This window comes from Alligator mississippiensis, chromosome 2, assembly GCF_030867095.1.
Source record: "Alligator mississippiensis isolate rAllMis1 chromosome 2, rAllMis1, whole genome shotgun sequence".
Taxonomy (NCBI): Eukaryota; Metazoa; Chordata; order Crocodylia; family Alligatoridae; genus Alligator; species Alligator mississippiensis.
In genome coordinates this window covers 56,935,646-56,948,823 of record NC_081825.1, presented here as the reverse complement: position 1 = coordinate 56,948,823, position 13,178 = coordinate 56,935,646, and the positions used below count along the sequence as shown (strand labels likewise).

At 44.8% G+C, this 13,178-nt stretch overlaps 1 protein-coding gene across 3 annotated transcripts in view; it reads left to right on the top strand.

Moving 5' to 3' along the window:
- Positions 1-13,178, top strand: part of CORIN (corin, serine peptidase) — a 272,355-nt gene that overhangs the window by 29,598 nt on the left and 229,579 nt on the right. For 2 of the 3 annotated variants that reach the window (XM_019481201.2, XM_019481202.2), the window contains exon 2: positions 1,333-1,477. In XM_019481201.2, the coding sequence (XP_019336746.1) occupies positions 1,333-1,477 (145 nt within the window). Of the gene's footprint in view, positions 1-1,332; positions 1,478-8,148; positions 8,209-13,178 lie in introns of those variants that run through there. The other variant, XM_059721699.1, reaches the window with a different exon arrangement.

Genomic DNA, 13,178 nt, shown 5'->3' with positions numbered 1-13,178 from the left:
ACCCTTGGATGGAGCTCATTCAGTCCCGCTGATTTAAACACATCCTGCCCCTCCAAGTGTCTCTTTACTAGGTTGGCACTGACAGCTGGTGGGCTGGTGTTTCTCCTGCTTCTGTCACTAATACGTTTGGGAGATTTGTTGATCCAAGTTCAAGAATACAGAAGCAAAAAACTGATTGAAGAGCTCTGCTTTGTCCCTCCTATCTGTATATCCTGTATGGGTCCTGCGCCTTCTTTTTGCTCCCTATATACCTGAAGAAGGACTTTTTATTGCCCTTAATTTGTGTTGCCAGCCTGAGTTCTAATGCTGCTTTGGCCTTTCTAACTGATTCCCTGCAAGTGCGAGCCAAGGAGGTATACTCCTTATCTTAGAATCTTGCAAGCAAATACAAATTGAGACATTTAAAATACTTTTTGAATGTGGATTATGTACTTAAAATGGAAAATAACTTTTTCAGAACAACTGTTCCATCTTCCTCTTAAACATATGTTCATAATTTGTTGTATTGCTGTTTAAAAATTACAGTATTTTTCCAGTAGACTGGAGCATAGCCCTGAATTCTGTTTTGGTATACAAGGTGCTTTATATTCCTATATATGTTAGACATTCTAACTACATATTTAAGCTTCAATCCTAAAAAGAATTTTCGTATATATTTAACTTTATACTTTGAATAGTGCCATTGAGTTCAGAAAATTGGTTTAAACCCTCTATTCCTTCATTTTTCCAATTTCTATAGTGGAAATAAAAATAGCAGCTTTAGAGAGTACTGTGAGAAATAGTAGGAGTTCAAAGTGCTTTGAAGATGAGAAAACAGCATGGTACACAAGCACTGAGGGGTTTAACAGGATTTATAATAGGTTAAAAGATTCCTGGATAATACACATTTGGAAAGATTGACTTGCCTGTTCACTAATTAGCAACTGTTAAGTTTTCAAAAGGAATGACTCCCTACATGCATGGGCAAGGTAAGCAGCATTACACCCTAATTGTTTACAATTTGGTCTGTATTTTATGTCTCAGAGTTCAATGCATTTAGCTAGACCTAGGCATTCATGTACTTCAGCAAAGAGGTTTAGATATACTGGTAGAATTATAATGTCTAACATACCAAAGGGTGAGCCAAATGTATGGCAGATGTATCTTGTTTATATTTGTTGACAGGTTAGTGTAAATTTATGGATTGTCTTTCAATTATGATCTAAATACATTTATTGCATATACTTTGTGCTACTGCTGTTAGGTGCCTTGGGTAGTGCTAGGCTTTAAACATATCATATGGAGTTAATGAATTACACCAAAATGATAAAATTTTGCTCTTCTGTGCTTCAGGTCTTGGGAACGGATGAAGATAACATGGGGGATGGTTGCTCTCAGAAGCTGGCTTCGGCCAAGTTTCTTCGACTTTTGCTACTAATATTGATTCCATGCATCTGTGCTCTTATCCTTTTGTTGGTGATCCTGCTTACTTTTGTAGGTGAGTACTATGCTGCAATCTCAGTCTAATATACTGCTAGAATTAAAAGAGAATTAGTAGTATATCTATACCTGTATCAGTGATACTGCCTGGCTTAATACTTGAACTACATATTTGTAATTTAGCAATTTTGCCAATTCAAATTGCAGAAGCATGGAATGATATAAACAATTATTGCATTTTTCTGTACTAAAAATACTAGCCATCTTAAATGTCATACAATCAAAGTAATTAGCATGTGTAGACATACAAATGAATAGTATATAACTAGCTAGCACTTAAGGTTCTGGCAAATTCATGAATCTGTTTTCTCAACTCAGTCTGTGAATGGTGATTTGCAACAAGACTTTGTCATGGCTGGTCCTTTCATTTGGCTTGTGATGGGTAAGCCAAAACACTACACTAATGAGTGTGGTGATTGACAATTAACTTTTGAGTTCTATCTTTAAACTGACAGCAAGCTGAAACAGATAAAGATCAGTCAAGTCAGACAATTAGGAAATGTGATACCTCCCTTTTATTTTCCTGATTCCCATTTGAATCTTTCATATATTTTGCCCTGGACTGAATGAGAAAGAAGATAGAAAGTAGATATATTTGTCTGTCATACTCAATCTCCTCCATAGGGGAAAGTATCCATATAGCAGCTGGAGTACCACATCCAATTCTGGGCTCCACAATTCAAGAAGGATGTCAAGAAGCTTCAGAGACTCCAGAGGAGAGCCACGCACATGATCAAAGGGCAAGAGAATAGGCCTTAGGATGAGAGGCTGAGAGCCGTGGGACTCTTCAGCCTGGAAAAGCACAGGCTTAGGCGGGACCTGGTGGCAGCCTATAAGTACATCAGGGTGTGCATCAGGATCTGGGGAACCGCCTGTTCACCAGAGCACCCCAAGGGATGACAAGGACCAACAGTCACAAACTCCTCCAAGACCGTTTTAGGCTGGACATAAGAAAACACTTCTTTACTGTCCGAGCCCCCAAGGCCTGGAATAGGCTCCCTCTAGAGGTGGTGCAAGCACCTACTGTGGACCCCTTTAAGAAGTGTTTGGATGCTTATCTTGCTGGGATCCTTTGACCCTGACTTCCTGCCCTTGGGGCAGGGGGCTGGATTTGATGATCTCCCAAGGTCACTTCCAGCACTAATGTCTATGAAATCTAGCACCTCCCCACCCTTGGGCAGAGGTGTGGAGTTCCAATTTCATGTGACTGTTAAAAATCAGAAGACTCCACTAATGTCAATGGAATTATATTTGCATAAATCCAGCATGAGTGGGAGATGACCTGGCACTTTGGATCAGGTGTAATTTTATTTTTATGCATTTATTAAATGTATTTGTCACTCTCCCCAAAAGAGGATCAGGGTAACTTACAATAAAAACAGATAAATTATAAAGACATAGAAAATGTTAAAATAAAAGAAAAATTCTCAGAAAGTACCCCCAAACTTAACCCCCCTCTACTGAAGGCCTGATCATAGATTCCTTTAGAATTTCCCTACGGCTTGGAATTATGGTGACTGTTACAGTTTATTTTTCCCTAAAGAAAATAGAGGGGTTTTGTTTTAAGTTCACTGATGACACCATGCTTGTTCTTTTAAAGGCTGGCTAGAAATAAATGAGCAAATCCTAGGGGGATCCTTAAAGTGTGCAGAAGGTCAGCATAACGTAATTCATACTGAGAGTTGTTTTAGGCTATGTCCAGTTTATTAATTGAAATTCAGCACAGATCAGTAGAAACAGACTCTTACAGTGTAATGTTGGTATGATGTGACATGAGTGTGTACAGTATATGAAATGAGTGCATGATTTGAGTCCAGTTCCTCATAGACATATTAGAGAAATCATAATTCGTTGTTGGTAGTACTAACTAGCACCCTTCCTTTAACTCTTAGCAGACGAGCCAGGAATTTCATGGGCAAGGCACATGAATTACCTGGTCAGCGCTAGATGTGTTTCTGTCAGGTCAGGGTACAGGTACATTGTGGTGAGATGTAGGTAGACTTGCTCTGTATAAATTATTGCATCCATGTAATCAATGCTGTATCTGTCACTAGATGAAATGGAGTATTTAAAAGTGTTCAGGACTGTCAACTCTGATTTTTCACCTGTGTTAGATTTGCTTTTCTGCGGAAATGAAAAAGCCCTTTTGTGAAGGAAGAACAAAACCTCTTCAAGCTTCATTATTCTATGCTCATATGCTAAGTCTTCCTTTTATGGAAAGAACAATAGATGGAAAAGTACAAATCTATTCTAGTAATGTGAAGTGTCCTACTTGAGCCATGTTAGGAGGCCCTGATTTTCAGAAGTCCTAGGTACTCACCCTCTTAAATCAAATATTTTAAAGATGCCTAAATAGTAAGACACCCCAAATGAGTAGTCACCTTGAAATATTGGGTCATAATATGTTGTCATATCTGCATACAAAAAAAATACAAATAATGAATATTTGGAAATCCAGTGCATCAGCGCAGACTTGATTAATCAAGCCTGCTGGAGCATGGAAATTGATGCACTTCAGCAGTCTTCCGCGTCACATGTATCAGCATCCCTGTGTGTCCCCGTGCTGAAAAAATGGTGGTGGGACGCTTTGAAATATAACACGTTCAGTGAGCTTTAGTTCAAAGCATTCCACTGCCATTCTTTTCAGTGCAGGGATTCTGATACATGTGAGGCGTAGGCACTTTTAATTAGCATGGCTCGCTAGTTAAACCGCTCAGCACTGCATTCTGCAGCACATGGAAGAATACTCTTAAATTCCATACATAAAAGACCACATTTAGTTTAAGAAATACTTTTCTGATTTCTGCAGTGGGCTCTTTAAAGTTTTTAAAATTTTGCCACTCTTTGGCCCTGCTTGTACTTCTCTCCATTGCTTGCCAGACATACTGCACATTTGTGAATCTGTTAGGAGGGTGCTTTTCAATAAATGTTCTCACATGTTGAAGTAGAGGCACTGACCTGCTGGAATTCCTGTGAAGGAAATCTGGCTTTCAGACCTAATCTGAAGTTTCTGCTTGTTGAGTGACTGGGTCAAATTAGAGAAGAAAGCAAGAGTAGGAAATTGAGACTGTTCTTTGTTCAAGCCTGTTAGGCTAGGGACAGACATTCAAAGAGCCTGAGCCTGAATTGATTCAATCTTTTCTGGTTAGTCTAACCTGGCTAGGCTGAACCAGTTTGTCACTGGACAGACATTCTCTCTGGACAGGAAATTCGGGCACATGCATGCAGTGGCTCAGGTTAGAAGCCGGGGGGTCATTAGAGCAGCTCTCCCTTTTATTTTGCAGGGAGCTGAGCTGAGGGGGGCATGGCCAGGCCCTGGCAGGACTCTCTTATTAGGGATGTGTGCCTGCATGGTCCCAGCCTTTTTCCCACTGGCTGCTGAAGGGGCAGGAGTGTTGCCAGCCCCCAGCCCTGGGCTAGCACTCTGAGGCAAGGAGGTTGTGTGCAGTGCATGCAACGGTTGATGATACAGAGCTTTTCAATCTCCCTCCCTGCTTCCTCATACTGTCTGCAGCAAATTGACAGGTGAGCAAGCCAGAAGAGGTGGGGGAGGAGGGTGGGCAATAACAGTCTTAATCACCCAATTAGCAAAACAATAACCACTCTCCACATTACTTCAAACTTCTTAAACAGTTTACTGGCTGACCTGTTGATTAGCTCCAAAGTCCCTAAGCGGTCACTGTTCTGTCTGCCTATCCCAGTGAAATTGGAGAGAGAGACACACACAGACACCTCTCAGCATTAGCTAGCAGTACGCATGCTGGCTATGGTCCCTGTTATGGCCGAGAGGAGGAAGGGATCTTTGCTTAATCAGCAAGTGGGGCTGGGGAGGGGGAGGGGGAGGGGGCAGGGCACAGGGAAGCCAGCAGACCCTGCTGTGCCTGCAAGTCTGTGTGGAGTTCCAGCCAGGGAGCAGAGGGGAGGGGCCAGCCTGCTGTGGAGCAGAGAGCTCTGCCCAGCCCAGAGAGCATGCCGGGATGCTGGGGGACTCTGATTTAACTTAAACCATCAAGGGGCCTGGGACAGACATTGCATAAACTGGTTTGAGCCAAATCAGTTAAGTCTGATACTACATACAACCAGGTTTATCTCAAACTGGTTTCATCCATTTTCAAACTGGTTTACGTGCACTGAACATCTGTTCTGTTACAGGTTTAAACCAGTTTCTGATCACTTAAACTGGTTTATGTGTAATGTCTGTCCCTAGCCTTATAGGCTGATTTGTAGATCTACCTAAGCAATTTCACTTTGAAGGCAACAGAGGGCTGGATATCATGTGGTGTTGGTATCTTACAACTCTCATTGATGTCAATGGGCACTGAGAACAATCAGCACCTCTCAGAATTGGATCTTATTTTCTTGCTGTCCTGAAGGATGTCTAGTTGCAAGGATAACTTTTAAAGGGAGGGCAGATGTTTAGAGAATGATCCAGCAGGGTCAGTTCATACAGTTAAATTTAACTGGAGAGACTCCATATAATTTACTTTATGGTTCATCATACAGTATGAATGCTTCTTACTCATAACACAGAAAAATAAGCAGAGACAGAAGTTTGGAAGCCATCAGAATGAGAAAATAAAATGAAGTGCTCTATTTAGAACAGCTTTCTGAGTTCTTTATAGTATGTGCATCTATCCTGATCCTGAACTCCTGTATCATTATTTACTGAGGTTTTGGAATTCAGACATAACACATTTTACTTTCAATAGGTATGTTTACATTTTTTAATGGAACATATTGCATTTACTAGTTCATTTTTGTCCTAAAAACATCAGAGGATAGAAGTAAAGCCATTTAAAGTGGATTTCCTTTAGATTAGTTCCAAGAAAAATGAGCAGTTATTAATAAAGGCTTTTTAATAGCTCTTTAGAGAAGACTAAAATATAAAACATGGAGTTAATTTTTTATTTAAGATTGCGTGTACAACTATGGGTGCTGTCCAAAAGCCCTTATTTGCATTGAATAGCGCCTTACTCCTTGAGTAGTGTCATTCTGCGCAAATATTCCTGGCTTGAAAACAAGCATATTTTTCAGAAGAATCAGGGAAAACTGTCTTTCTTTCTCTTTGAGATGTTAAATATCCTAGACCTATTCAGAGGCTTATTATTTAAAATTGGCTCATTTCTGAATTGAATACGAACAATTTACATGGGGCAAAATGCCTCTAAGTCATAGCTGCTTTGTAATGGCAAACCCTAAAACAAAAAGCATTTGATGTTTATTGAAGTATAACAAAAATAGTTTTATGTTTATTAACAGATTAAAAGAAATGGGATCTTTAAAATTGTGCACAGATATAGCATTTTGCTTCCTATAAACTCTGTTTAATGTGGTCTTCCACCATCTCCTGTGATAATCATCAACTATTTCTTCATTTAATGTATTATCACTGTACATAATAAAAATGAGGACAGGTCTTGTGACATACTTAAAGAATGGTTCCATATACTTCAGGGATTTTATAGCTCAGGTGTAATTTTTTTGTCATAGGACCACATGGCAGAACCACATCAAATGATCCCAGGCTCCCCCTGTACTGACAGGTTGAGTGCCAAAAATCAGCTGATCGTTGGCTGGCTCCAGGCACCTACAGGTCCATTTGAGCCCTGCTGTGGTCCCTGGGACCAGCCAGTGATTAATTGATCATTGGTAAATCAGGACTGCCCCTGGACTCAGTTCTGGGGCAGTCACAATCTGCAGCTGGTTGGCAGAGACTGCCCTAGGGTTTGACCTGGGATTGGTTTGATCCCTGGGGCAGTCCCTGCCAAGTGATTTACATACCAAACACACTGAATGCCAGCATGCCATATCTACCATCACTTGATCATCTCTGGTTGTATCTGGAGACACAAATCCAAAACAGACACTTTTAACTAATATAGATCTAGCCCATATAGATCAATACAGGCACAAACATCTGCAGAGCATGTGTGTATTATATACACACACATATATATTTCTGCCTTTATATTTGGGTTGTAACTATCAATTTAAAAATGTTTGTTTAACCTCTCCTAATTATATTGGTTAAACAATTAACTGATAACAGCAGCTCCTAGGCAGCTGCTGCTAGGAGCCACTACTAACTCCCTGAGTCCTTTGACTGGGGGGAAAGTGGGAGGAGGCAGTCCCAGCTAGACAAAGCCCACAAGCCCTGTGCTGGGAAGGAGGAAGCATCTGTGAAGAGCAGCTAATTACTTAATTGATGAGTCATTAGGCTGCTCACTGTTTTCCTCTTAGGCTATAGGTACTAGTCCCCCTTGTCCCACCCCCATCCCTTCCCATCTTCCTGATCCTCCCTCCCTCCTACCTGCCTTGCTGCCTTCTGATTTCTTCTGGGGCACCACATGGCTTCCCTTTCCCACTTGCCTGCCAGACTGCACCTGCCCTGAGCTAAAGGATAACCAGTAAATTAATCAGTTGTAACTGCACTCATCAGTTAAATGATTAATTATTTAACCTTTCACATCCCTATATATGTGTGATTGTCGCAGGGCACCTTAGTGCCTGCTCCTAAGAGAGGAGAAACTGCCAGGGAGAGAGCCCTGGCAGAACCAAGTGAGCACAGCTGCGGGTTGCCGGAGCAACCAAGCGGCGCCAGCTGCCTGTAGGGGGCAGGGCCTGGCCCTTATAAAGCTCAGGGCTGAGGCCAGGCTGGCAGTTCTCTGCCAGCAGCCGGAGAGGCAGGAGCTCCCTCGGCTGAGAGATGGGAAGGAGCCTAAGTTGCAAGTACAGCTCATGATAGTCTTGGAGGCTTGAGTTATGATGAGGAGTTATGGCCAGGCGGCTTGCATTTGTGTTACAGCCTAGGGGCTTGTGGTTTTGCTTTGTGTTGGTATTATTACATCCGGAGGCTTGGGTGAGGCTGTAGGGGTTGGAGGAGACCTCAATTATAGGGACCTCAGAGAGTGTGGGGTGCCCTAGCGCCAAGAGAGCGCATTATTGTTATAGCGCTAGGGAAGGCGCAGCTCGCATGCCAGTGCGCGAGCAACTGGTGGCGAGGAGCGCGGCCAGTGGGTCGCGGGCGCAACCCGTAGGTTGCGGACAGGGACCGAGACCCCGGATTGCGTGTGGGGGGAACATAGCCCCCGGCCCCAAGAAAGGGGCGGTATTACTGAGTAGCCCAGTGTGGGCGTGGCGAGCCCCCAGAGAGGGGGAACGCCCTTGCACGTTATTGAGTAGCCCAGTGTGGGCGCGGCGAGCCCCAGAGAGGGGGAACGCCATTGTGTTTTATTGAGTAGCCCAGCGTGGGCGCGGCGAGCCCCCAGAGAGGGGGAACGCCCTCGTACGTTATTGAGTAGCCCAGTGTGGGCGTGGCGAGCCCCCAGAGAGGGGGAACGCCCTTGTGTATTATTGAGTAGCCTAGTGTGGGCGCACGGGCATAGCGAGCCCGGCCGCAGGCTAGTGCGGCAATCCCCCTCAGACCAAGGCAGGGCGCTGCGGGTGCCCCTGAGAAGACAGGGAGTAGCAGCGCCGGGAGCCAGAGTCAGGGAGGGTGTCCGTGCGGTTGGCCCATCGGATCGGTAGCCCACTAGAGAGTCCCGAAGCGGAACCACACTGGCAGGGGAGGCCCAGAGTGGGCCAGACGAGAGTCCCAGCAAGAGGCTGGGCATGAGAGAAGAGGCCCGGGAAGCGGGCGTATAGACCGAACAACGTCCTTTACATCTGCGAGGCTTGGGGCGTGGTATCAGGGGAGGTAGGAGCCACGCATAGCCCATAAGGCTAGGGCGCTTGGGTAGCGCCCATTGTACGGGGAGACCCCCGAGGGGTCCAGGAGCTGACAGGCCCGAGGAAACACAAGGCAGCCTCCCTATTACATATTCGATCAAGACGTGGCGGGCGAGAATGGAGGGTGCCCTCGGGCCGGAGTAGTGCGGTGAGAGGGCCTCAAGGAGATCACGGCCCTCCGTGAGGACCCCGCCGTGACAGCTATCTAGCTATCTAGCTATTAATTAATTTAATTCCAGAGTGAAACAGGCCTGAGTACCACAAAGATAAATATCATTTAAAAGAGCTGTGCTGGTTTCTTATGACTATGAGCCCAGAAAAGAAATAACTCCCTTGTGGGGGTTGTTTTTTTAACATTGTTAACAAAACATCTGTTAAATGAAGGTTGAAGTTGAGGGCATGCATTTGTAATTTAGGAATAAAAATCCTTATAAGAACTTATAATGAGTTATAAAACAAAAAATGCAGTTATTAGAAGCTTCGGTAATATTAAAGTTAAGCTCAATTTGAAAATAAACTCAACGATTTGTACATATGGAAATGTACATACAATATGACTCCAAGAACCATCACTTTGCTTCAGCAATGATACCAACCTTCTCACTTCCCTTTTTCCTTAATTCCTATGATTTTTTGTTTTACAATTTTTTGCTATTTGCTTCGTTTGGACCATAGACTTTTAAATAAGACTTTAAGGAATCTGAAGCCACTGGGTGAGGGCATGCTAACTCCCACTCTCTAGTCTTTCTTTCTGTTCTCATGTATATCACATAGTATCTTTAGACTTATTCTCAGCACAGTGGCTTTCACAACTATACTATCATTAAGAAAGGGAGAAAATTAGAACTAGAAATTGTGAATATACAAAAGACATAAAGATTAAGTATGCAAGTATTTGAGGAAAATCAGTAAGTATTAGAAAAATATAGCTGAGTGATGATAAGAAATCTGTAGAATTCTACTTAAACCTGGCAATGAAGTAAAGCCTGAATGGGAATAGAATAGAGCAGTTGAATAACTTTATTTTTCCCTTGTCCAAACATTTATCTATCTAGGCCAGATCTGCTACCCCACAGAGGTTTCAGTCTATCAGCAATGTTCCCACCCTGCATTTGAATGTTATATAAATAAATAATCATTTTAATACTTTTAAATTCCTAACTCTTGATCCATTCCACGTCTTGGTTGCAATTTCCAGGCTTAGTTTATTATTTGGAAAATGGTTTTCTTGACAGAGCAGGAAGGGCAGGCAGAAGCTGAAGAAAGAGGAAGGAGAGTGTAAACAATATACCTTCAGCTATTTTTGAGTTCTGAGACGCTGGGAAAAAAATTACATTTTTTTTTTTTTAATGTTCCTTAAGTCTGAAACTGAAACATAGTACTATAATAATCAACAAGAGGCAATGCCTTTACTTGGCCTGAGAGAAATAACAGTAAAAGAAACTTACAAACAATTACAAATAATTTTTGAGCAGGCTAAGTGGCATTTGCTAAGATTTAAGCAAATCAAATTATTACTGTAATTGTACAATCACTGCACATTCATTCTTCTTGTCTGGTCTGACTAGAAGGATCTGTTAGGAGCTGCTGCTGCTGAGAGAACTTGGAGCTGGAAATTTTTACCTGTGTGTGAAACAATGAAACAACAGCAAAGTGTCCTAAATCCAAACTCCTAGAAAATTATGAATATGTACTGATGGGAAAACAGACACTTAGGGCGCATCCACACATGCAGGCACGTGCGCTTGCAGTAGCTCAAATAGGAGTGGCAGAAATTTGAGCCAGGGATTTTTGCCTCAGCACATGTGTTGGATAAGCACTTTGGTGTGGGACAAGTTGTGCCTGTTGGGGCAAAGTAACCCTGCCCCAACAGATCTCCCAGATCTGCAGCCACCTGTGCTGGCCCCAGCAGTATAAAAATATGCCCTGGCAAGGAGCTCAGGGCTGCTTGCCCTCAGGAGCTTCTGAGGCCTGTCCAGTTGAAAGATGGGGACACTAACGCCCTGTGCCAGCTGGACTGCTGCAAGAGCCCTGACTTGGAGTGGTTCCTGCACCCTCTACCCACTGCAGCAGTCTGGCAGTGGGGGCTGCTGCCTGGCTATGACCTACTGCCACCTGCAACAGCATCTCCCCACTTGGACCTGTAGCCCCAAGGCTGTGCCCCTGCCAGACCCGGATGTGGTACCCCTGCACTGCCATCTGGGCAGCCCAAATTTTCTCATTAAAATACCACAAATAGTGTTCTTCTGCTATTAAAATGAAACACCACTATAGAGAGGGCAATGTTTTATTGATATATTTGGGCAATATTTTATTAATATATTTACAGGTATAAAGCAATTTGGAGCGGGGGAGTTGGAGGGGTTTGTGGGTGGGTGCAGGGTTTGTGGGAGTGAGGTTTGGGGGTATGGGGCTTGTGCGGGGGGTTAAGGTTTGAGGCTGGGTATGTAGGTGAGCCACATCTAGGGGTGGCTTGGGGATGTGCATGTTGTGGGTGGATTGTGAGGAGACTGTGGGCTTGGGCCAGCTGTGTGGGGGGGCTGCTCAGGATGGGTGGGTCCTCTGCCTCCCCATAGGGTGTAGCCTCTTCGCAGAGCACATGGACTGACCCCCTCCGCAGGGCCCACAGCTTCCCCCCAAGGGGCCCCAACCCTCCCACCAGGTCCCAGTCCCCCACTGCAGGGTCCCAGCCATCCTAGCCACCTGCCACCCTTGGGGTCCCAGCCCCTCCCCACAGGGCCCACAACTCACCCCCGCAGCAGCAGCCATCAGATGCTCAGGGCCCACTGTGGCCAGATCCTCCAGCTGCATGGTACATCCCCAAGCCAGTGGCACTTGTGTTGCTTGTGGCAGGTCTGGCTCAGCTTGGTATGGCGCAGTGCGGCATGGGGCTGTGTGCCTTCAGGGAGCCCCAGACCACTTGTTCTGTTGCCTGGGGTCCCGCGCCACTTATAGAGACCAGGTGTCATGCTGGGCCAGGTCCTGCCTCCAGTGGCAGCACTGCCAGACCCATGAGGTGTGCAGGGAAGAGCTGTGTGGCAGGACCCAGCCCGTTGTGGCTTCCTACTGCGCCTTTGCACAGGACCGGGAGGCATGGCTTTGGGGCGTGTAGCTCCTGTGCAGAGGCACGCTAGCTGCGTGGCCTGGGTTGGGTCGGGTTGGGCCAGCAGGGTACATTTTCCACGAGGCTCAGATGATGATGCACCATGGCCTGTTGTAGGCACAGTGCTGCAGCCGTGCACTGCCACCTGAGCCTCATGGAAAATGCGCCCCGCTGGCCTGACCCAGCCCAGACAATGCAGCCAGCTTGCCTTTGCATAGGAGCTGTACATTCTGGAGCTGTCTCTCCTAGTCCAGTATAAAGGTGCGCTAGCGGGCTGTGCTTCCCACCATGTGCTTTGTGGAGGGGCTCGAGCAGGGCCACTGCATGCCTGCTCCCCTCCTCCTACCCCCTGTGGTGCCAGCGGCAGCAGCCAGTGCAGCTATGGGCTGGCTGCAGGCATAGCTAGTGGCGATGTGGTGTTGTGTGACCCGGACTCTGTACATGCTAAGTAGACCTGGCCCGGCCCTCTAGCGCACGGCTTTTGACAGGACCGAGAAAGCCCCTGACAGTGCCCTACCCCACTTTTTTCGCCCATGTTTTATTTTGGTATCTGGATTTTCAGGTACCAAATTTTGAGTCTGCACTGCAAATATATCAGCGCGGGGAATGTTTTTTTTTGTTCCCAGCATGCATCTTGCAGTGTCTCAAACTCCTTTGAAATGCTGCAAGAGGCATTTTGTCTGGACATGGCCCTACATACCATAAATACCGGTATAATGTTTCTTGGGGTCTTCCCACTAGAAGAAGAATAAACATTTATAAGTGGTAAACAATATTAAATAACAACAACAACAGTAAAAGAGTCTGTAATGAATAAATATAGGTTTTGGTACATTTCAAACATTAGTTTCTCCTCTGAACCCTGTTA